We start from the raw sequence: 23811 nt of genomic DNA, 5'->3' as shown, positions 1-23811 counted from the left end.
ATGCAAAGTACACCTACAGTTTATATTGTCCTTGCATGTATGGTCATTCAATTTTTCATCTACTTCATTGAATGCGTCCACTTGCTTCATCTATCCACTGCCGAATGCATGGAGGAAGGCTGGTTGTGACGCGCTTCATCTGAGTCGTGGAATTTCTATCTAATGCACCAACTAAATGGAACATACGTGGATATCCTGGGAAGCCGCCTAGACGGCGTGCCTTGGTATCTCTAATGTTGTGTCTTGTGCATAGATTTTGCAATGAAGGTACATGTTCACCTTGCTTGTCCCCTTTTTTCCTTATTATTAATTCTGATTTTCAGAGATTGTTTTATGGGGCAATGCCCAATGAGATATTGAGATACTGGACAAAGCATATTGAGACATTTGATAAAACAAACCCCATTTGACGGCAGTTACAAAGATCAAGTAGTTGATTTTATTAGTTCTGAATTCTGAACACATCAGATTATAAGAATACCCCTTACAACTACGTGTGATCTTATTTGCGCCAGGTTTCCGCACAGGCTGAAGCTTACACGGTATTAATTAAGAAGCGAAACTTTTACTACCTCTCAGGCTGGCACAGTGTCACTGACCTGATCTTTAGGGCCAGGTAATAAATTAGATACAGATACACGGAATGCTGTGTTATCGAACCATATGATAACAAAATACAGAGACCTTTTTTTTTCTCGAACACGCAGGAGAGCGTTAGTAGAAGAAAAAGGAGTCATAGACCCTAACAGACTCACACACCCCTCCACACCCAGTTTGGTAAGCACAGATGCCAGATGGAAAGGATCCTCTTAGCTCCAGGGATATCACAGATGAAACCTGCTCCATTTGCTGAAAGAAGCAAAGTTCTTTGGCCGGCAACCAAACAAAGCTGTGTGTGGGACTATTCTTGACCTTCTTGCGTGTTACTATCTGTTTTTGTCTATGCTCTAGGCCGGCAATGGCGATACAAACCAAGCATCTTCAGCAACCTCCCTCTGGAAACTTGCAATTCGTAGTTCAACATCATCCCATTATTTTACATCCACCTCTGGTACAATCAATATAAACTCCAAATTTGAGCTGCTTCTCCTGTGGCTAGCATACACCTGTCCTTTCAAGGCCTGTGCCCTATTGGACAAGCCACAGTGCGCCAGTACTGATGCACAAAATAACAAGAAGCGTGTGTGAAATGTGAAGTAATCGACAACTGACCAAGTTGAGAGTTCATAGTTATTTACATCAGCAAGCATAGGAAAAGATTTTTCAGCTCCTTGCCTCTCCTTCCTTCCTTCCCTCTCCCTCCAGTTTTCTCACCAGCCATGAGATCAAGAAGCACAACTACTTGCTTTTTAGCTCTCCACTTAATCGTATCTTTCAATATCACCGGTGTCAGTCCTCTGTCCTTCAAGCTGAACTTCACCGAGTCGAACAACAAGGGAGCAGCCACAATCCAGTTGCAGGAGGATGCCTTCTACAACAGGGCGATCAGGCTTACCAAGGAAGAGCTGGATGGCCAGATTGCTCATAGTGTTGGCCGAGCAGTCTTCGCAGATCCGGTGACCCTCTGGGATAGCACCACTGGTCAGTTAGCTGACTTCACAACTCGCTTCACATTCATGATAAAAGCTCGTGTTGCTGATGGCTCGTATGGTGAGGGCCTCGCCTTCTTCCTCTCACCATACCCTTCTGTTGTCCCCAATAATTCCACGGATGGTAATCTCGGCCTCTTTGGTAGTAGTGCTGATCAGAGTGAGACATCCAACCAGATTGTGGCCGTCGAGTTTGACAGCCACAAGAACCCATGGGATCCAGATGACAACCACGTAGGTATCAATATCCATTCCATCGTATCTGTGGATTATGTAACATGGAACAGTAGCATCAAGGATGGCAAGGTAGCCAACGCATGGGTAACTTACCAGGCCAGCTCCAGGAACCTGAGTGTCTTCTTGACGTACAAGGACAGCCCCCGATTCAGTGGCAGCTCCTCCCTATCTTATTCAGTTGATCTCAGAAAATATCTCCCAGAAAAAGTGGCCATCGGCTTCTCAGCTGCCACTGGTCAATTGGTAGAGGCTCATCAGATACTTTACTGGGAATTCCGTTCTACTGATTTGCAGCTGAAGAGTAAGAAGATGAAAAGTGTATTAGTCATAAGCTTGGCTACTAGTATAAGTGGCATAGTCTGTTTTATGGGTTTGGTTTGGTGCTTCATGAGTTTTAAAAAGACTAGGAGGACAAGAAAGGAGGAGGAAGAGAAGCTAGAATATGATGAGTCCATTGACGGTGAGTTTGAGAAAGGGAGGGGTCCAAGAAGATTTCAATACAATGAACTTGTGGCTGCTACAAACAATTTTGCTTTGGAGAGAAAACTCGGAGAAGGTGGCTTTGGAGCAGTTTACAAGGGTTTCTTGAAGGATCGAAACCTCAACATCGCCATAAAACGAGTTGCCAAAGGATCAACACAGGGGAAGAAGGAGTACATCTCTGAGGTCAAGATCATCAGTCGGCTGAGGCATAGGAACCTTGTACAACTTGTAGGCTGGTGTCATGAGCATGGGGAGTTCTTGCTTGTGTATGAGTTCATGCCAAACAGGAGCTTGGACGCACACCTATATGACAATTGTAACCTGTTAGCATGGTCATTGCGGTTCAAGATCACCATCGGTGTTGCATCTGCCCTCCTGTACCTCCACGAGGAGTGGGAGCAATGTGTTGTGCACCGTGATGTCAAGCCAAGCAACGTGATGCTTGATTCTTCATTCAATGCTAAGCTTGGGGACTTCGGGCTGGCACGTCTTGTAGACCATGACCGAGGCTCACAGACTACAGTGATAGCTGGCACAATGGGTTACTTGGCTCCAGAGTGCGTCACCGCTGGCAAAGCAAGCAAAGAATCTGATGTATACAGCTTTGGTGTTCTTGCATTGGAGGTTGCCTGTGGAAGGAGGCCTATTGTGCTAAAGGAAGATGATGACAAGATCAATCTGGTTCAATGGGTGTGGGATCTCTATGGAAGAAATGAGATCCTTAATGCAGTTGATGGGAGGCTTGATGGTGCATTGGATGAGCGTGAAGCCATGTGCTTGATGATTGTGGGGCTCTGGTGTGCACACCCAGATTACAATTTCCGGCCTTCGATCCGCCAGGTCTTAAGTGTATTGAAGTTTGAGGCACCATTGCCAAGCCTTCCACCCAAGATGCCTGTGGCAATGTATTTTGCACCACCAATCCATCTTTGCAGGTTTTCCTACACCTCGTCTGATGGAACACAGAAGGAGCTGGAGGGGTCCAACATTTATGCGAAGACAACAAGCTCGTCCAGTGCAACCAATGCTTCTAGTTCACCTCCCTCTGTTCACTTACCACAGATGGGTTACTAGGTCTTTCAACTTCCGTTTTATTATATGCTAAATATGTTTAATTGTGTTTTGTGCCGATGGTATTTGAGAGGCACCTAAAGTAACAGCCAAAATACTTTTATTGACTTTATCAGGATGTTTACAACTTGTGTATAGGCTGTCAAGGACATAAGTATTATGTACTCAAATGCTCTTGGCAATGATTATTTTTATGTAAATGCAGTAATCTGGGTGAAGCTATGACATTCATCTACCAACTAGACTTCTGTGCTGGCCGTTCTTATATTGTTTATCAATTAGAAGGTCAAGTTTTCATTTCTTTTCTCTCTTTTCCTTTTTCCTTTGCTTTGGATATGTCAAGCTCTACTATTGTCCTATATCAGGTGAAGGCCAGCTCTGGCATGCCAATTACCTACTGATAGAATAAACACTTACTATCCCTATATCTCTTCTACTTATCATTACTTTTTAAGATGTACCTTTCCAAAGTTTCCCTGTGTGCGATGTTTGACGACTTAGAAGTGGTGTTGGAAAGTCTGAAACTAGCAGTTAATTTATGTTACTTCAGTTAATCGTGAAGCAAATATTTGTTTTGTATTGCACAAGGACCTAGAAGCAGTTTGGCAGCACAAAACTTGAAATTACACCATCCAAACAATAATGTGGGTATAATACTACTCGCACAACAGAACTACAGAAGGAACTAAATTTTAGCTGAATAAACCATCAAAAATCATTGTTAACAACGGTCACAAGTTTTCAGGCATGATGAGGCACATAGTGATTGATCTCTTCACTGGAGGTCAGTCATCACTTGAAACACACTAGCATTACCAGCAATTTCATCATGTCCGAACTACAAGATAAGCACCCTTGCAAAAGCACATGTGCCAACTACCTAGTAGTTCAATCATATTTTTTTTATCACACATAAGAACTTTTTTAGAGAAAAGTGTATCTTACATAAGAATAAGATCCTTCAACAACAAAAAAGCCTTTTTGTCCACAAGTTTGGGTAGGTTAGAGTTGAAACTCAACATGAGCTACCACCAAAAGTGGAAAGAATAAGATTCCTCAAAACTCATGGAATTCGAAAATGTAATATGACACTTACATTGAACTCAATATATAGTAAACCAGAGCAAAAACCTCACTGATACAATCTAAAATCAGTATGCGTCCAACTGCAAACTCAACCCAGTTTTGGTCCAGAGTTGCACAATGTTACATTGTTCACAGGAGCTATCTTCTGTTTCCAACATTAGAATCTAGCACGCAACAAACTATTTTCCAGTTTTGGTCCAGACAGCAGCAGTAGCAGCAGCGGTGCAACATGAACACAGGCATAGGCAAGCAAGCAGCCTTTACCTTAAGGTACTTTCTTCACTTCTTGCCGTGCTGCTTCTTGGCGGTGAACCGGTAAACCACCGGCCCGTGGCGCCAACCTTCGAGCGGTGGGTCCTCGTGAACCACCTCAATGTCGAACACCTTCCTCGCCTTGCCGAAGAACTTCTTGTCCGTGCGCTTCCACCGCCTCATGTGCGCCATCACGAACACTACCTCCCCCTTCACGAAGAACCGCAGCGTCTCTATCAAGGGGTCGACCAACGCCTCGTAGTACACCACGTCCGACGCCACGACGAGGTCGAACGGGGAGGCCGCCGCCTGCGCCGCGGCCACGTCCGCCATCGCGGCGGCGTCGCCCCAGCGGAGCGGCACGACGGAGGCGGCGCCGCCGGCGGAGGCGAGGAGGGGCGCGTTGAGCTCGGCGTTGTGGCGGAGGTTGGGGAGCACGTCGGGGAGGTCGGAGAGGACGGCGCGCGCCGGGAGCGCCGCGGCCAGGGAGAGCCCTGCGGCGCCGGTGCCGGAGCCGAGCTCGAGGACGCTGAGCGGGCTCCCCGCCGGGGCGCGCGGGCGCGGGAGGAGGCTCCGGGCGGCGGGGAGGACTCGCAGGAGGGTGGAGGCCGAGGGCCAGAGCTGGAACGAGAGGCCCCGCGAGGGGAGCGCGCGGACGGTGATGGGGTCCGGCAGGGAGGGGATTTGGAAGTGGTGGAGCTCCGCGCGCGATGGGGATGAGGGTGCGGCGGTGGAGGGGAGGAGGTTCGGGAGGAGTAGGTCGTCGGAGTCCGAGTCCGAGGAGACGTTGGAGGGGAGTGCGTCGGCGACCATGTCGGCGGCGGTTGCGGCGGCCATAGGACAAGGAGATCTCTCGGACAAGCGAGATGCTCGGGTTTACTAGGTCAACGCCCGCTGGAGAGTGAGTGGGGACACTGGATTCCGTTGCGTATTGTAGTCCGCGGAGAATATTTTTTTAATTTTAACACTTTTTTTTTGAAACTAATTTTAAATCAAACTTTGTTTATTTTTTATTTTCAAATCTAACACTTTTGGCCACGCCTATTGCCATGGCGCGACCAAATGTCTATGTCACGTCATGCATGGTGACGCGGTGGGAGGATGACATGGCGAAGACCGGGAGCGCTGACCGGTGACGTGGCAGGGTCTGCCACGCCACTGATCTTGGAGCGACGGTGACGCGCCACCGAGCGTGGCGCGGCAAGACCCGGGCGGGCAAGTGAGTGGACTGCCTTGCCAGTCCACCAGCGCCACCTGCTGTGCTGTGCGTAGCTTGGCTGCTTGAGCCCAGTCATGTTAAGGATAAAAATCAATCATGTTGTGGCAGCCTAGCCTGCGGCCGCGTGCGGTCAAATCCCGCGCATTTAAAGCCCCTACGAGCATGCGTCAGCACATGTCTCTTTTTCCTGCCGAGCTAGTTGTGCCTGCCGTGTTGTCGTACTTGTTCCTGAGTGCATGCGGCTCTTTTGTAAGATGTACATGTCTCTTTTTTTGTTTTACGAGACTTGTTTTTCGATACTCAAGGCATCAGCCGAGCTTTAAACAAAGAAGCTTAACAAGGCTCTCATACAGCACAGAAAATTTCAGACACTTTTTTTAATATACGACGTGGCTAGTGCTCGGACGTCCGGACGGACGCATGTGTTCAGACGTCCACGCAGCCCGCATCCGTTCGGCTCACTCCTGACTCACACGTGCACCTCGCCCTCGACGCTGCGGCCACCGCTCCTTGCATCCGGATGGACGGCCACGCAACCCGCCCCCGCCTTGCCGCGCACCCTGCCCCCGCTACGACCCGCTCCTTCCCCCACGTGGGCGGGACCTGAGAGCCGGCCTCCAGCTCGCTACACCCTCGTCCGCCGGTCCCCAGCTCGTCGCACCCCATCCCCGGCGCCTGGGCCATGCGCCCATCACTCAATGTGCCTCCGTGAAACACTTGCAACATGATGCAATATACGTTAGACACATGAAACATTTAAAATATATCGTTGCAACATATGTGTAAAATATATGCAACATTCAGATAAAACACTTTCAACATGTGGGTGAAATATATGCAACATCCAAATAAAACACTTACAATATGTGAGTGAAACATATATAGCATCCAGATAAAACACTTGCTGCAACACATGTCTGAAATAGATAAAATATTTTTTTCAAAACGCTTGCAACATACCACTGAAAACACTTACAAAAATATGCAACATGTGCAACATCCTGATCTACTTTTGCAACATCCATGTGTAATAATTGCAACATACCTCTAAAATATCTGAAGCACTTGAAACATACATTTGCATCATAGGGCAGGGGAAGGCTAGGGCCGGTCGATTCCGGTCGTCGGGATGGGATCCGGCAGCGATCGGCGACGAGCGAGCACCACCCACGCTCGTGGGTGCCCTTGGCTCGGCCAGAGAAGACATGAGGCGCCATGGCACATGCGCCCCAGTGGCGCACCCAACGACGATGGGCGACGGACGGACACTGAGGGAGCGAGCGGCGCAGGTGAGCGGCACAGGGAGCGAGGGCATGCGGGCAGCCAGTGATCGGGGGAAGGGCACGGCGTGGTAGCCCGACGAGTGCGCGGTGGGGGAAGACGGCGGACGGATGAGCGACCACGCTGCTTAGGGCCGACCGGATAAGCATATGAGGGAACGGGGATTTGTGTTTTTGTTTTTAAGAGAGATGGACCTGCTCCTATGGAGCCACATCCGAATAGGAGTTACGGACGGAAGTCCGTGTTGGATCATTATCGTTTAATAAATTGCCTGTAGGGCCTAAAAGCCCCTCTAGTTTCTAAAAGAAGGCTTCAGCCCAGCAGGTGGCGCTGGTGGCCTGGCAGGGCAGTCCACTCACTTGCCCGCCCGGGTCTTGCCGCTCCACCCTCGGTGGCGCGTCACCGCCGCACCAAGATCGGTGGCGTGGCAGACCCTGCCACGCCACCGGTCAGCGCTCCTGGTCTTCGCCACGTCATCCTCCTGTCGCGCCACGATGCATGGCGCGACACAGGTATTTGGCCGCGCCATGGCAATAGACGCGGCCAAAAGTGTTAGATTTGGAAATAAAAAATAAACAGTGTTAGATTTAAAATTAGTTTCAAAGAGATGTTAAAATTAAAAAAATATTATACATGGATTAGATACGTTCGGCTTGCTATTTTGACGCAGACAGGCTACTTTTTTGGAAGGCCTTTTGCACCTGGATTTCCTCTCTCGGCAGATGAACGAGGAGGCTATGGGAGAACGGATCCCATATTCACGAGAAAACCGCAAACGTTTATTTACCATGAAACTGGTCGTATATAGAGAGAGTCCTTGAAGTAGGTCCTTCTTGGGGGTAACCGGATAAGTATGGTATATCAATCACACGCGTATGCAGACTATTGGGAGGATTCCTCATCTTCCATATTTTTTCTAAGAAAATTGCTATTTACCATCAATCGACATATTTTTATGTCATATATACTCTTATCTATTCCCTCCATTTCAAATTATAAGTCATTCCAAGAATGTTGGAGAGTCAACGCATTTTAAGATTGACCAAAATTTTAAAGAGAATTAAAAAGACTTATGACATCAAATAGGTATAGTATGAAAATATAATTAATGAAGAATCTAATGATACTTAGTTGGTATCATAAATGTTATTATCCTATCATATATATTTGATCAAATTTGAGATCATTTGACTCTCCAAGATTCCGGGAGTGACTTATAATTTGGGACGGAGGAGTATTAGATTTATGAACCGCTAAATCTAACATCAACATCTTGGTCTCTTGGGTCTCCTTTCGACCTCATCTCTTCCCATCCTCGATTTGCAGCCTGCGCGCGACTCACCCATTGGGACGCTGGTGGCCTAGGCTGGGGTAGATCATTGGTGGGCGGTGGTGCCGACGGCGGCACGAAGGGTGTTAAATCCTTTCTAGATGATGCCTTCGGTGAGGAAAGATTTCAAGGATGCTGAAGGACAGTGACTCCGACAATGTTGGCGCCACCTGCATGGAGCGAGCGGGGGGGGGGGGGGGGGGGAAGGGGGGCAAAGGAGAACGCTTGTGCATGACTACCTGTGTGATGGCTGCATCGAGTAAGAAGACGATGGGCGAGCGAGGGGACGAAGGAGGTGGGGTAGTTGTGGTAGAAAGGATAGGAGTGGCAGCGGTGGGGGTGGTAGTAGGGTCATTGAAGATGGGCGAGGAGATAAAGTAGGGAGAAGGAGCAGAGAGGACACGATGTTGGTCACAGTTTGTTTTTCGAAGAGAAAGACGAAAAGATAAAATTGGAAGAAGGAGATCCAAGACATTGATATCATATCTAATAGTTGATAAATCTAATAGATATATAGCATATAAATGTATGATAGATATATAGCAACTCTCCTTTTTCTAATAGGAACTGGCCAGGACTCCTCCCAGCGTCTAGTTTTGAAAGGATTCAAAGGAGCATATATGTTCTACTTTTAGAATAACAATGTTTGGGTATAACGTTCAGCTAGGACCGACAGCGAGCGAGATAACAAAACTAAAGTGGACAAATAAACAGGAAGATAAAAGGCATGTTTGATTCCACGGACAGGTTTGCCTTTCCTAGCCTAGCCTTGCTGCCGTGAGCAAAGAAAAAATCGCCTGGCCAGGTACGCCTATTAGAGAGGAAAATCTTGCCAGCATAGAAATCAAGATAGGCGAGGTCATCAAGAATCCAATACATCATGTCTAGTACGCCTGTAGTGCACTAGCCAGTGTTTTTCTGATTTTTAGGGCATGTTTAGCAAGGATCCAGAGGAGCCAAAGTTGTTTTGAAGTTAAGGACCTGAGCCAAAGTTGTTTTGAAGTTAAGGACCTGAACCGCAAAACGTGGCTTCTCCTCATGTGCTTCGGTTCCTCCAGAGAAGCACTTAAGGAGGGGCCTTGCCAAATGAGACCTTAGCGACGAGAGCAATGAAGCATGTGAAGCGAAGTGTTTCTGAGGCCGAGAGTTCAAGTCCCTAAAAAACTTCTTGAGCACCTGTGAATATACCGGGCTGAGGGAGTATTTTTAGAGTGTGAATGTATACCTAAACTATTTAGATTCAAGTCCTGGTCTTGGATTTAAATCTCTATTTTTCCTTAATTAAAAGAAAATGTCATCTAATTTCTTCTAGATTGTTGAGTTTTTATTTATTAGTAAATATGCTCATGCATTGTAACATAACTCAATATATACAGGAATCGGACTTCGTATCATAGCCAGATGCGAGTTATTCTAACTCGTATAAACGCGGTCATACGAGATACATGGGCATGACCCAGTACGTATTGGAACTAGACCTATATTTATCATTGCTAGATGCGAATTGTTCTAACTCGTATGAGTATAAGTCATGAATATGGGCCACGTATGAGACACGGAGAGTGTAGGAACAGTTTGGAAAGTAAAAGAAGTGGCACAAAAGAAACTCTTCACTAACCGGGTATTTAAGCGGAGGTGGATGAAAAAAATGGATGGAGAAATTTTGTCTTTTTAATATTACTAGCAAAACATGCCCGTGCGTTACAACGGGACGTACAATTTTATCGTAAGGTGCTCATATCAATAATAATAGGCTAGCTATTTGTTTTGTTGGATTTAGTTGTGCTTGTCTATCCTGAGATCAAATAATTTCAAGGTTCGTAACAAATGTTAGAGCAATAAAAAACTAATCATGCATGGAAAATTAGCAGGAGATTGACTCAACTTGAATATGTGGTTATTGTGTGCACTCTTATCGTGAGTCTAAGACATCTAGAAAGTGAGCTACACGTATCTTGCACGCAACATGAACAGACTCAGACAGCCAAACCATAAGTGGGTGGTGTCAGCAAAAGTTAGGCTCCATAGCCAAGCGAAACAAGTTGAAGTGAGCGAGGTCTAAGTGAGAAATGAAAGAAAATAAAGAAATATTTACTCTTTAATATTATTTAATATTATATATAGATATAGATGTAAATACAAATTTCATATACCTTAAAAATTTTAGGACATTGCAACGTATGCACAATAACAATACATTTTAATTGAAAATAAGAAAAGCGGTATTGATTTTTTTTTAAAAGGTGATGGTTTAGACTTAGGCGAGGCTAACAAGCTACAGTGACATGCACCGGATGAAAACCGGCCAACTTTGTGGTCTAAAAGCCCAGGAATTGAGTGGCTACAGGCCTGAAATTACGGTTCATCAGTTGAAGACGTTTTCCTTTCCCCAACTACAACACAGTCATAGTCGAAATAAGATCAAGCGATCCGTTATACAAAAGGCAATGACTTACATGAATTTCACACCAGGGCTCATGCCTCCGTAGTCTCCGATCCTCCCTCCGTGACGACAACAGTACACACCACGTTATATAGAAGCGCCTCCACGAGCGCCCTCCTTGCAAAAACGTCATTCTAGGAGCACGAGCACCCTAAGTCTACCAACTCACCATCATTGGGGATGGCAACAGGTCGGGTGAGATGCGGGTGGAGCAAAAACCCGCCCGCAATGAGACCCGCAACAAGTAGCTGCACCCGCTCGCGACGAGACCCATGGGTAAGAAATCACACCCGCACCCATAGGTCGCCCGTCGTGTTTCGGGCGCCCATCAGGTCTGCCACAATAGAACAATGATACATTATTAAGAATTATGAATATATATAAATTTGGAAAATAACAATTTAATATACATAAATCTATAAAACCATGTTGCATAGTAGAAACACAAGTCAAAAGTTCATATTTTACATCAAAACCATTATTACTACCTCCACAGCTTCACGACTTGACATGCTGTATCACTCCACAAACAAAAAGAAAAAAATAAAGAAAACAGATCAGTACCCACAGCTGCAGTTGAAGGGCCGAAGGGGGTGCATGACGCGAATGCCAGTCACTGGCCCTTGGACCTCATGGCCTCACCACACCTGCACAGCCACTGGCGGAGCACGAACTGCCCTCGCGCGGATGGTCACCGGCATGGTCGCGCGGTTCTAGCTGTGGTCGGCTGAGCTACCGGCATCCGGGACTCCGAGTGCGAGGGCCGGAGCTGGTCCCTGCGGGTGGCGACAAACGACTCCGGCGCTCCGGGATCGAGGCGCTCCCTACGTAGGACGATTCTTCGTCGAGTCCTTCAGTCAAGTATGTGCTAGCCCTCCGTCCAAAAAAAAATTGCTATTTTTTAGTTGGAGACATCTTGTTGGACTACGTGTTCCTGACGGACTCTAGTCCGCACAAGCGCTGCTGACGCTAGTTGATTTTCTGTTGCCCGCTTGTTTTCTTTTAATCATGTATGTATGAACACGATCAGCTGTCAAGCAAAATAAGTGATACGTGATGTACCAGGACCTGGAATCTTCCAAATCCAATACCCAGCCAATAATCGATCCTTTACTGCTTCACGTGATATTAAGCAATTCGATTTCAATACATTGTTTCAGAACGTCAATCCTACCAAATATTTCATGCCCAAATAATAGGCCGAAGAATATTAATAATACATTCTACATTTGGGTTTTTTTTTAGGCAAGGTTCTTTATTTGGGTTAGAATTCCTATTTAGTTTACTCGGGACTGAGGAATCTATTTAGATTAGGATTCCTAAATAAGTAAATATCTAGGCCACCTTAAGGACCGGTGTCTATTTTGGAATCAGACTCCATTTCACGCTAGACAAGAGCTATTCTAATTCGTATGAGCACGTGTTATATATATAAGTTCGGACGGAAGAAACTCTCCATTGTACGGTAGTTAGAGGGAGACGGACAAAAAAAATGGATGACCAAAAAATAGGCTGAAATTTTGTCTCTTTATTATTATGTATAGATTAATATTAGGTATAGATAGATATATCTATATCTATATCTATATTTATATCTATATCTATCTTATAATCTTAAACCACTAGCCATTCTATCTAAACATGCAAGAAGTCCATCTCACTAGTTTACTATCACATGCATTTAATTGTTGTCATTAGTATGTCACACCATCCACTATTATTAATTTATAATAGTTTATTCCTTCATATAAATATAATTTAATCTAATTTTATTTTAATTCATTCTTAATTTCTAGTGGATAGAGAAAGAGATAGAGATAGAGATAGAAATAGAGATATGGAAGATAACAAATCAAACGGAAACGTTGAAAAAAGAACGATGGGCAGATGAAGCTCAGTCACGGTGGGCCTTAGAGAGCCTCAGCCCACTAGTTTCAGCCCACTACGAGCTCATTACGAAGCAGGGAGAGGAAGAAGACCGAGGAAGTCCAACAGCACCGTCTTTTCCCCAAAACCCCACCTCGGTCTTCGCGTCTTCTCCGGCGCCGTCACTGCCGCGGCCCGCGGCATCCATCTTCAGAAGGTTGGATTTGCCTCCACCGCGGGGCGCGGACTCTTCTCTCCCCTCTGCCTCATATTCTGATTTGCGACTTTTTCCCTTTTTGCCGTCTCAAAAGTAACGAGCACGCGCTTACGCCGCCGCCACCGCCTCGATTATTTCAGCTTCGGCCATCGTCGTCTTCTTTAGATGCCTCGCCATATGCGTACAACGACGATGGTGTCGACGTGCACTCCGGTCACGGAGGAAGGCAGGCACGTGTTTGAGATCGTCGGCTACAGCAAGCACAGGGGAATGGGCCACGACGCCTTCATTAGGTCCGGCACTTTCTCCGTCGGTGGCCACCACTGGGTCATTCGCTTCCACCCTGATGGGTACCTCTCCAGCTCCGCCAAGGTAGGCAACGGGGCTACTGCAGATTTCATCTCAGTGTACCTTCAGCTCTTGAGCAAGGACGCCAAGGTGCGGGCGTCCTGCGACCTGAGCCTGGTCGTCCAGAACACCGGTTTGTCGACTTCGGTGCACAAGACAGGGCCCAGGATATTCCACCAAGGTCAAATCAGTGCGTTTGCCCCGCAGACAAACGTGTTCATGAAGACGAGCGAGCTCGAGGCGTCAGGGTACCTTCAGAACGATCACCTCACGATCAAATGCGTTGTTACTGTCATGATGGAACCACAGGTAGCTACGACAGAATTCCTGAACAAAATCGACCTCCCGCCACCCAGCATCATAGAGAACCTAGGCAGCTTGTTGGAAACAGAGGAGGGTGCAGATGTCAGATTCAGTGTTGGAGGTGAGACCATTGCAGCACACAGGCTTGTGCTTGCTATGCGGTCACCGGTTTTCAAAGCAGAGCTCTATGGGACGATGATGGAGGGGAGTTCACAGCTTGTTACCATCGAAGACATGCAGCCTGCCGTGTTTAGAGCCCTGCTGCATTTTATCTATACTGATTCTTTGCCTGACATGGTTGATCACGAGGGAGACGCTGTCATTGAAATGATCCGCCATTTAATCGTAGCTGCAGACAGGTATGCTGTGGATGGGCTCAAGTTGATATGTCAAAGCATCCTTTGTGAGAAACTTAATGTGATGACCGTGGGAACAACATTGGCTTTGGCTTATCAACATAACTGTGACAGGCTTAAGGATGCTTGCCATGAGTTTCTCACAGCTTCAAATGTGATGGATATAGTGATAGCAACTCCAGGTTATAAGAATCTCAAGACAACTTGCCCTTCTGCGCTAGCAGATGCATTTGAGAAGGCGATGAAACGGCGTAAAACATAAGAAGTTCAAGCTGTATAGGTGTTACTTATTAAATAATATAACAGCTTGTCAGCATCTGCTAGAGCAGCAGCAGCTCATGATAATTTGAACACAGGGATGAGGATCCCAGTGTGATGAGAATCTAAGAATGGTTTAGTTAGTTTGTTGATTTGTTCTAATCAGAGTTAGAAGTGAGAACTATCAAGTATCAACTATCAAGCTATATATTGTTCATTGGGTTCAGATTTTGGATTCTGTCTGCGCACTTAAACAGTACATACAATATTATGATTACAAATAATGCTATGCCAAATCACCCAATTGCTGTGATAGACACATCATTCATTACAAAATAGCTTTAAGCATTTAGGCCAGCATACTCGTGTGGTGGGTCATCATCAGACGGTAGAAATATAGCTTTGACAATTGCTGTTTACTTTCTTAGTCATTATTCCTATCCATTTATATTGTCTGATAGCAGCTATCTAGAACATGTGCACAATCTGGGAGGTTCATGTGGTCTAATATGTGCTCAAATAAAAAAATGTTCTGGAATTTCGCTTTAAGTAACAAATTAAACATATAATAAATTGTAAGAAATTATTATTGCTTCTGATTTTGGCGGTGCTGTTCATAACCAACAGCTGGTTGGATACCCATGATACTCTGTTTATTTAAGTGCAGTACTTAGTTAAAAGTTCCTTTAGGATTGTTCCACATTTGGTTTTATTGCCTTCACTCGAGACCCACGTGAAATCACTGTGTAAAGATTGAGAGCTCTTAGGCTATCCGCACTGCAGCCTGTAAACGGACCTGCACGCGCGCGATAGCGTGCCGCGCGCCCGCAGCGCGCGTCTGCAAAGCAGCCGGTACACCGTCGCTATTTCCAGCGGCTGCGCGCGGACGCGCTAAAACACTGTAGCGAGCTGAGAGAAAGAGAGTTAGGGAGAGAGAAAGGGGAGGGAGGGGAATACAATATGGAGCAGTTGGTATAGAATATGTGATAGAGATAATATGGGTGCTGGAGAAATGGGTATAGAGTAGAGAATCTCGATGACTAGGATAGAATATTCCTTTTTAGAGATGGAAATAGAGGTGGACGAGTGCAGATAGCTTTATACTTCCTCGATTTGACACTATTTCTCTCTTTTGGCCTGTTCGTTCGTTGGTTTCAGTCAGCCCAAATCAGTCAGCCAACAGTATTTTCCTCTCACAACAAACCAGCACCAGCCAGCCCAAATCAGCTCAGAAATCAACCAGCGAACAGGCCGTTCAGTGCCATCGGATAAGACCATCCTCAACATTTTTTTACCAGTGGCACTCTGAGTCTCAATATTTTTCATAAATATGGCATCTTACCTTTGGAGCTGTAGAGCATATAATTGCATTGCATAAAATTAATGTTACACAAGCTTTGTTGATGCTGACCGTTGATGAGGATGAATTAACAACTTATCTCAAAAAAGTACCTAAACTAGTGTCTGTGTTGTTGTACACATAACTTGGTAAGAGATTTGTTCTTGAATTCATATGATTTAAAGAGGGGGAGGGGGCATATAAACACAAGCTGTTCCTGTTTACCCTACCTATTAGTACGTTTCTATGCATTTTTCAATCATTCTAGGATACTGATCATCAGTCCATGAGTTGAGACATGGTTCTGATTAAATTTTGAGCTCGTCTTACTAACAATTTTAATTATTAGAATACAAACTTGATATGATTTGGTTTGTAATTAAATGTACTATCCAATTATTATAAATTTATAAAAACATGAACAATATAATATAAAATAAATAAATTGTCAAAGTACATTTCGAAGGACGTTGTCATGTCAAGATATGCATATGCCCTATAAAAGAGACTGCACCGATTTTTTTTTCCGCAAATGGAGGCTATGGCGACAAGCATTGCTAAAAAGGTGGAAAACCGACCAATATTGAACACTTATTTGGTACTTGGTCAAAGGGGGAGGACGGAAACAAAATATTCTTTTATTGACAGGGGCTGCGACTGTGTGCTGGGCTATTTGGCTAACAACAAATGATTGTGTGTTTAACAATTGCTAATCAAAAACATTTTTGCAATGAACAAAATTTGCTACACCTACCATTAGCTCAGGCTCAGTCGCTCAGATCATGCTCTCTGTTTCAGAAATAATAATCTTCCATTTTGAGGAACCAAAAGGCTTTTCTACTTGGTCTCCTGGTATTTTCTCCAGCTTCAACTTTCCGTGTGGCTTTTGCTTGAACCATCTTCTAGGCTTGATCGGTATGTTGAAGTGCTACATCAGTGTGGGTCAATGCTAATGCCTCTTCCTCTTCTTGCTGCTCTTCAAGTGCTTCTTTCGGTTTCCGCTCTTGCCATGCGACTTGCTTGAACCGCCATCATCTTCCTTGTCACCGCCGATTAGCATGTCCATCCCAAGGTCGAAACCATCTGTTAAGCCTCCTAGCCTGTTGCCAGAATCAGATATCAGTTGGGGGTGTAATTTGGATGCTAAGACAAGCTGAAAATCCCAGGGCAAACCGAGTGCTGAATAATACGTGTAACTGACCAAAGTCAATTGTGTATTTACACAGGAAATAAGCAGCAGCAAAAGATCAACCATCTGAACATACCCATGAAGTTGTCTCCTTATGCGCTTCTCGATCTGCTTATCACGTTTGGTTACAGGAGCTCGAGTGAACAACTCCTCTTCCTGCTTCCCTTGCTTCTCTCTCTGTCGCATATACCTCCCAAATTCTCTGCTTTCGTCGCCCACTGTTTCCTTCCACTGTAAATTCCAGAAATATTATTTAGCATGATAATAAACAGCACATAGTTTACTCTGTATCCAAGACAGCCTGCTAATAAATTCAGAGCAAAAGTTAAGCAAACCTCTTCAGGTCTGTCCGCAGCATCATCGATCATTTCTTTAATATAAGGATTTTCTGTTGCCACTCGGGCTATTGCTTTATCTCTCCTTGAATCTTTTTTACGACGCTTCTCTTCATCATCCACACTAGTAGGCATAAATTTCGGCGGACGGTAAACACCATCAGTATCCTGAAACAAAGTGGTTATACTTATACATCAGAACAGCAGAAGGTATAGACATAATTCTTGGAATAGGACGGTCGCCTCGGCTATTCCTATGAAGCGTTTGCACATCAAAATGGCGCGTCTGGCAAAAGCGCTCAAGCATGCCCTTGGAAGAAAGACAAGATAGGGGATACAAGGATACAACTCGCCATAGTAAAAGAAGTATTGTTACAATTAGAAGCAGCCAAAGAGCATAGGTTGCTCACTGCCATGGAGCTTCACCTATGTCGCCGCCTCAAATCCCGTGGCATTGGCCTCGCCGCTATTGAAAAATCAAGAATCAGACAGAGATCGAGGCTAACTTACATCCGATGTGGTGATGCTAACACTAAATTTTTCCACAGTAGAGCCAATGCACAATGGAGAAAGAACTACATACATTGTCTACATACGGAGGGGGGGGATCGCGATGGCGCAGCAAGACAAAGAAAAGGTGATACAAGATTATTTTACGAACCACATCGGCTCCGTGGTCCCGAGAGCGGCCACCATAAACTGGCAATCCCTTGGCTACATTCAACATGACCTCTCCGAGCTGGAGGTGCCTTTCTCACAAGAAGAAATAAAAAACACTATATATTCAATGCCTTCCGACAAAGCGCCAGGACCGGATGGCTTCACGGGTGCCTTCTTCAAAGCGTGCTGGGAAACCATTAAAGAAGATGTTATGGCGGCAATGATCAGTCTATTCAATCTGAATGCTCAGGGCTTCGAGTGGCTAAATTCGGCGTCCATAATTCTTCTACCAAAAAAAACCGATGCGACAAGAGTCACTGATTTTAGACCCATCAGCTTAGTCCATGCCATTGCAAAGATCTTCTCCAAAGTGTTAGCTAACAGACTTGCCCCTCGACTCAACTCCCTTGTTTCGAACTGCCAGAGCGCTTTTATAAAACACAGAAGCATCCATGATAACTTTCTGTACGTCCAGGGCGCGGTAAAAAGACTACACAAGCATAAGCTTCCGGCTTTGTTCATGAAGCTTGACATCCATAAAGCCTTTGACACGGTGCATTGGGGGTACTTGCTTGAGACTCTTCAGGCTCTGGGCTTCGGACAACGATGGCGTGAGTGGATCTCCATCCTCCTACGTACATCCACTTCGACACCCATCCTGAACGGAAGACGGGGGGCCACTTTTAGCCATGCCAGAGGCGTCCGCCAAGGGGATCCACTTTCCCCCATGCTTTTCATCCTAGCCATGGACCCGCTTCAACGGTTACTTGACCTGGCAACCCAACAGGGGATACTCACCCCATTACCAATCACGGCGGCAAAATGGAGAACCTCAATGTATGCAGATGACGCGGCCATTTTCGTCAACCCCACGTACGACGATGTGGACGCCGTCAAAATCATCCTGCAGGCTTTTGGCACATTCTCCGGACTTCATATTAACCTACAAAAGAGCTCAGTACATCCTATTGGTTGTGCAAACGTGGACCTAGACCAAGTCCTGGCACCTTTCACCGGCACTAGAGGGGGATTCCCATGCAAATATTTGGGCCTTCAACTACACATTAGAACACTGCAAAGGGTCCACGTGCAACCTCTCATAGACCGTATTGGGCAAAGACTACCCAAATGGAAAGGAAGACCACTAAACAGAGCGGGACGCCTCACTCTTGTAACCTCTGTCCTATCCTCCATGCCAACATACCACCTGACAGTGTTTCCTCTAGCCGCTTGGGCTAAGAAAAAGATAGACAAAATCAGGAGATCTTTCTTGTGGAAGGGGGACGAGAATGCAAATGGCGGCCACTGTCTAGTTAACTGGCAAACGGTTACCAGGCCGAAAGACATGGGAGGGTTAGGGGTCCCGGACCTCGAAAGATTTGGGCGAGCCCTCCGTTTACGATGGCTATGGCAAGATTGGGTGGACGACTCCAAATCTTGGAGCGGCTCAGAGCTTCCATGTACTGAGGATGACCGCCTTCTCTTCAACTCCTCAATCATTATTTCCTTGGGGGATGGCGCAAAGACAAAGTTTTGGCACCACGGTTGGCTCGATGATCAAGCTCCTAAGTACCTAGCCCCCAACTTATTCCGCATGCTCTCAAGGACAAACCGAACGGTGCAGCAAGAGCTCCGAAACAACAATTGGATGCATAAACTTGGAAGGAAAATCACCTCGCCCATCCACATAGAGGAGTTTGTGTCCCTCTGGATACGCATACAGGATGTGCACCTGCAACAGGGCGTCCAGGACACCATCACCTGGCGTTGGACCAACGATGGGAATTACTCCACTCGATCGGCCTACAGAATACAATTCAGAGGCTCGCTCCTCCACTTTGGTACGGACTTGATTTGGAAAGCGCATGTGGAGAACAGATGCAAGATCTTCGCATGGATCTTAGTACAAGACAAAATTCTAACGGCACAAAATCTACAAAAAAGAGGGTGGCCTCACCAACAACAGTGCGTGATGTGCAATGGACCTTTAGAGACAAGCCTCCACCTATGCCTTAGTTGCCCTTTTGCAAAGGCGGTTTGGAATCAAATCCTCACGTGGGAAAACTTCACTCAAATCCAACAACAGCAAAATGCAAACCCCACCCATATCAAGTCATGGTGGGAAGACGCGGCGGCAAAAGCGCCAAGAGCGGAGCGTCGTAGGCTTAACGGAGTAGCTATCTACACCTTTTGGAATATATGGAAAGAGAGAAACAGGAGAATTTTCGACAATACGAGTGAAACGGTGCCGCAGGTAGCCGCAAGGATTAAGGAAGACATTGAGCAAAGGAAGAGAGCATTCGATTACATTTAGCTCGCATGCTTAAGGGGGGGGGGACTTTAACCTAGTTGCCTTTGCTTGTACATAAACTTTCTTATCCCATCTTAATTGAAAGGCAGAGCTCCTGCCAGTACGTTCAAAAAAAGATATGCCACATGAACTGAGAAACAAACCTCACTGCTAGAGCAAATGGTGAGTTTGAATGGTAGGTATTAATGACAATTTTTGCATTTAGCACTTACACAGAATATGCAAAATATAAAAAGAACAAAAAACTATTTTAAATGGGACAAATGCACATTTCAAACACGATGCTAAAAGTGGATTCCTAAAGGGACAGGAAGAATTAATGTCAGTATCAGATTCAGCACTATAGGGATGCCAACTAAAATTCTTGAGATGAGAAGGGATGTTGATTTATTATTGCCAATGACAATTATATTACAAAGGACATGCTGTAGTAGCCGGAAAGGTGGGAAAATCTGTTCATGTGAATGGCATTGCACTTATTGAAATTTGGGCTAGACCAACTGCTATGTTCCAATATTGTAGGTGCAGACAAGTTATTAATTAATATAATCCTTTCACAAAGTAATGTTCGTGTAGGAGGTTCAAGCATGCACAAAAGGAAGCATCTGGCATCCCTTTTAGCAATGTAACAAGTGCATAGAATCAGTAAGGAAGTGAAAAGCATCACCTGCCCATCAGGACCAGGCTTTGTGTCCATCATATCTGGGTTTGGCCTAAGTTTCAGGAGGTCTTCCTCATCGGAATGCTCGTCTTTCATTTCCAAACCATCTGGCCGGTCCAAGCATTCCACGTGGACAGATCAGTGAATTGGTTGGATTAACTGACCATGTAGTACTATCCCCAACTTAAACACGCCATCCTAGCCGACTAAGCCAATTCGGTAAAGTTTGTTCCACCGGTCACCGAGAGCTTCGCCCAAGTGGCTCTCACCCGCTAAGCATCTTCAGTAGACTATCTAGATATATGTCATATACTCTAAATTTATCCATGTTCGTTTCGCTGAAATTTGGTTTATGCTGAAATGTTGTGAGAAGAAAATATTGTTCGTTCGTTGAAAAGTACTACTGAAATAGTGCTGCAGAATAGGACCATATGTAGAGAGAGGGAGAGAGAAAAGCAATTGGATCCTAAATAGCTCGTCTACTCTAAAGTGGTCCGGTTCAATCGTAGTCGTGCCAGGCCGTCCGCCATCGTCTCGTATTCGGTCCGGACTAGATCTAGACTACCGCCGACCTCTCCTACCTGTTCCCTGCCTCCTCCGCCTCCAAGTTCACAAGGGCACGAGTCAAGGGGAAGGACTCCAGGTGACCGTCGTTTTCTGGTTAGGGCCGCTCCTCACCATTGTGTTGGAGACTGGATTTGGTTGCCCTTGTGCTCATCTCAAGCCTCCTTCATCTCGGCCACTCAACACCCTTGTCCACCCCTCGTCGGTCAGCTCTCTCCTCCACCAGGCCTCCACATCCCAGTCGTGCTTTCCTCCTCCGTCGGGCCTTCATTCCTTGGTTAGGCCCCCTCCTTTGTCGGCCCTCCACGTCTCGGCCCTCAGTTGAGCTCCTCTCCTTCGATCGGGCCGAGCACACCCCAGTCGAGGCACAATCGAGCACAAACTCTAGCCGTGGCACGCACCAAATTGCCTCTGGTCGAGCACACACGAGCAAGGTTTGTCTATTTCATCCAAACTTTCTTTCGTGCACATGATCAGTATAATTTTTTTTGTGCTTTTAAGATTGAAATTAGTAGCTGATGAATATTGTGATCTATTGTCGTTTTTTTCTCTGTGGTGATTGTTATTATCATGTCAATTGATCTCTCGTTTCACACTCCCATTAGAGGTTTCCATCCACGAAACAACCAAACCTTGTTTGCAATGATGGCGTGGACTATATGATGGGACTTTCTATTTGTGTTTGGACTATGTGATTTAGATTTTGAATTGTGGTGTTAGAATTATTTCCTTTATTGTGCAAATCTATGCATTTTAATATATTTATGGTTGCATTTGTGAAGCTGAAATGAAGAAAATAGAGGGCCAAACATGCTAAAAATTAGGAAGAGGAAAATAATGAAATTTATAGGTAGTACGGCTAGAGATGAAGAGCAGGAACCAAACTAAAGGATTAGGAGGAGTTGTACTCTAATACGTAAAATAGGTAGAGGACCTATTTGTATAGACAGCTGAAGATGCTCTAAACATACAATATGTACGTGGCACCCTAAAAGCACGACAGCAAAAAAAAAAAAAAAGGTACCAGCTGCGCTTTCTTTTCTGTGTAAAAACTAAAAACTAGTTACTCCATCCGCTCTCACCTACGTCACTTGACGGAAAAAAAAAACATCATCGATCTTTGTCCCGGCACATGCACAGGCATCGACCAATCAGGGCGACGAGCCCAGACAGAGCTGGATGCACCCCCCGTATCTCCTGCGACTAACCAACTCATCACTGTTCCGTGAAAACGTGAACGTGTCGTCCTCCCGATTTGTTTTGTATATTCACCTGACCTGACGTGTGTACCCAGAGAGGCCGGCCAGAGGTTGGTTTCCTTGCTTGCTTGCTCCTGATTGAACCGACGTAACATTAGTTGCCATCATCCGCAGCTGTAAAACAGCTAGCTTAAGCTTATCCTCCCACCAAAACACGCGTTGATGCAACCCAACCCAATGCAGTTAGCAGCAGGCGCCTTTCTCCACCGCGATCGATTTCGCCGCTGGCCCGAGCGCGACCACGTCGTACTAGCCGCGAGCGAACGCGACAGCAGAGCGCGCGCGGCCGGCCGGTTGGCCCGGTGGCCCCGACTAGCAGCTTGATCGGTTGGGCTTATATGATCGTAGTATTTTTCTCTCATATTAAACTAGTCAGCGATAAATAATTCACCGTTGTTTACGAAACGAACCGGCTGACTTCACTTTCCTCACCCGGAGGCCGAGGCCCACCGCCCCCGGTACGTCCAGCCGGCCGCATACGCCGAGCGCGCGCGCGCCGTGAGCCGGGCCCCTGACGCGACTCCCCGCCAGCCGCGGGCGATCGGAAAGGATCCATGCGTCCAGCGGCTTTGCGGCCGGGGCGGGGCGAGGTGCGGGCCCGTGTGACATGCGTTTGTCCGTACGTGGGGTTGCGTTACCTGCGTAGGGTGCTACCATACAAGTCGATCCATCACGGTGCTGCTCATCGGAAACATGCTGCTGGGTTTGGGCGCTTGTTTTCAATTTCGTGTTCCTCTGGACGGGCGGTCGCTCTCGGCTTGTGGAGTTGAGACGATCGATATCGGACGGACGCATTAATTTGCCGACATGTTGGTGGAAGGGGTCGTCAATCCAGTCGCGTTCGGAGAATGTGATGCTCGGACCTTGTTTAGAAGTTTTTTTACTCTCTCTCCATCACATCAATTTTTAGCCGCTTGCATGGAGTATTAAATGTAGGTAAAAAAATAACTAATTACACAGTTTAGTTGGAAATCACGAGATGAATCTTTTGAGCCTAGTTGGTCCACGATTGGACAATATTTATTAAATAAGACGAAAATAATACTATTCATCGGGTTGAAATTTTTTCAGCATGTAAACGAGGCCTCGGATCCAGTACGTACCTCTGCTGCTGATTCCCACTTATTACGAGGACGAACGAAGCAAACACTTCG

The 23811-nt window shown here is 46.0% G+C and overlaps 4 protein-coding genes across 5 annotated transcripts; 2 read left to right on the top strand and 2 right to left on the bottom strand.

Annotated features, from left to right (window-relative positions):
• The first annotated feature begins 1147 nt into the window (after positions 1 to 1147).
• LOC136546999 (L-type lectin-domain containing receptor kinase IX.1-like) lies at positions 1148 to 3776 on the top strand. The gene has a single exon (XM_066538966.1). It carries the CDS (start codon positions 1320 to 1322, stop codon positions 3381 to 3383), a length of 2064 nt encoding a protein of 687 aa, XP_066395063.1. The 5' UTR covers positions 1148 to 1319; the 3' UTR covers positions 3384 to 3776.
• Positions 1604 to 5610, bottom strand: LOC136547000 (uncharacterized). 2 transcript variants are annotated; one of them, XM_066538967.1, is made up of 3 exons: positions 4731 to 5610; positions 1920 to 2120; positions 1604 to 1740 (listed from the first exon to the last, which is right to left on the bottom strand). In XM_066538967.1, exon 1 carries the CDS (start codon positions 5553 to 5555, stop codon positions 4746 to 4748), a length of 810 nt encoding a protein of 269 aa, XP_066395064.1. In that variant the 5' UTR covers positions 5556 to 5610; the 3' UTR covers positions 1604 to 1740; positions 1920 to 2120; positions 4731 to 4745. The 2 variants fall into 2 exon arrangements, with proteins under 2 accessions (XP_066395064.1, XP_066395066.1); XM_066538969.1 differs by lacking the exon at positions 1604 to 1740 and adding an exon at positions 1742 to 1851 and having other exon boundaries at positions 1920 to 2058.
• Positions 5611 to 12977: 7367 nt separating this feature from the next.
• On the top strand, positions 12978 to 14545 carry LOC136546998 (BTB/POZ and MATH domain-containing protein 1-like). Its single transcript, XM_066538965.1, has 2 exons — positions 12978 to 13074; positions 13215 to 14545. The coding sequence occupies exon 2, from the start codon at positions 13240 to 13242 to the stop codon at positions 14341 to 14343; it is 1104 nt and encodes a 367-aa protein (XP_066395062.1). The 5' UTR covers positions 12978 to 13074; positions 13215 to 13239; the 3' UTR covers positions 14344 to 14545.
• A 1755-nt stretch (positions 14546 to 16300) lies between these two features.
• LOC136544461 (uncharacterized) lies at positions 16301 to 23266 on the bottom strand. The gene is made up of 5 exons (XM_066536617.1): positions 23068 to 23266; positions 20841 to 20941; positions 17203 to 17370; positions 16944 to 17098; positions 16301 to 16778 (listed from the first exon to the last, which is right to left on the bottom strand). The coding sequence occupies exons 1-5, from the start codon at positions 23264 to 23266 to the stop codon at positions 16628 to 16630; spliced, it is 774 nt and encodes a 257-aa protein (XP_066392714.1). The 3' UTR covers positions 16301 to 16627.
• Between the last annotated feature and the right edge of the window lie 545 nt (positions 23267 to 23811).

The sequence above is a fragment of the Miscanthus floridulus genome, chromosome 3, assembly GCF_019320115.1.
Source record: "Miscanthus floridulus cultivar M001 chromosome 3, ASM1932011v1, whole genome shotgun sequence".
NCBI classification, from domain to species: Eukaryota; Viridiplantae; Streptophyta; class Magnoliopsida; order Poales; family Poaceae; genus Miscanthus; species Miscanthus floridulus.
The sequence above is the reverse complement of the archived record's forward strand: the minus strand, read 5'-3'. Positions and strand labels throughout refer to the sequence as shown.

Excerpts from the sequence above, each read along its gene's own strand:
- LOC136547000 (XM_066538967.1), bottom strand. The coding sequence starts at position 5,555 with ATGGCCGCCGCAACCGCCGCCGACATGGTCGCCGACGCACTCCCCTCC.
- LOC136544461 (XM_066536617.1), bottom strand. The coding sequence starts at position 23,266 with ATGTCACACGGGCCCGCACCTCGCCCCGCCCCGGCCGCAAAGCCGCTG. Across the intron at positions 17,371-20,840 it reads AGCCTGGTCCTGATGGGCAG|GATACTGATGGTGTTTACCG; the intron begins GTGATGCTTTTC and ends ACTTTGTTTCAG. Across the intron at positions 16,779-16,943 it reads ATAAGGAGACAACTTCATGG|GCTAGGAGGCTTAACAGATG; the intron begins GTATGTTCAGAT and ends TTCTGGCAACAG.
- LOC136546998 (XM_066538965.1), top strand. The coding sequence starts at position 13,240 with ATGCCTCGCCATATGCGTACAACGACGATGGTGTCGACGTGCACTCCG.
- LOC136546999 (XM_066538966.1), top strand. The coding sequence starts at position 1,320 with ATGAGATCAAGAAGCACAACTACTTGCTTTTTAGCTCTCCACTTAATC.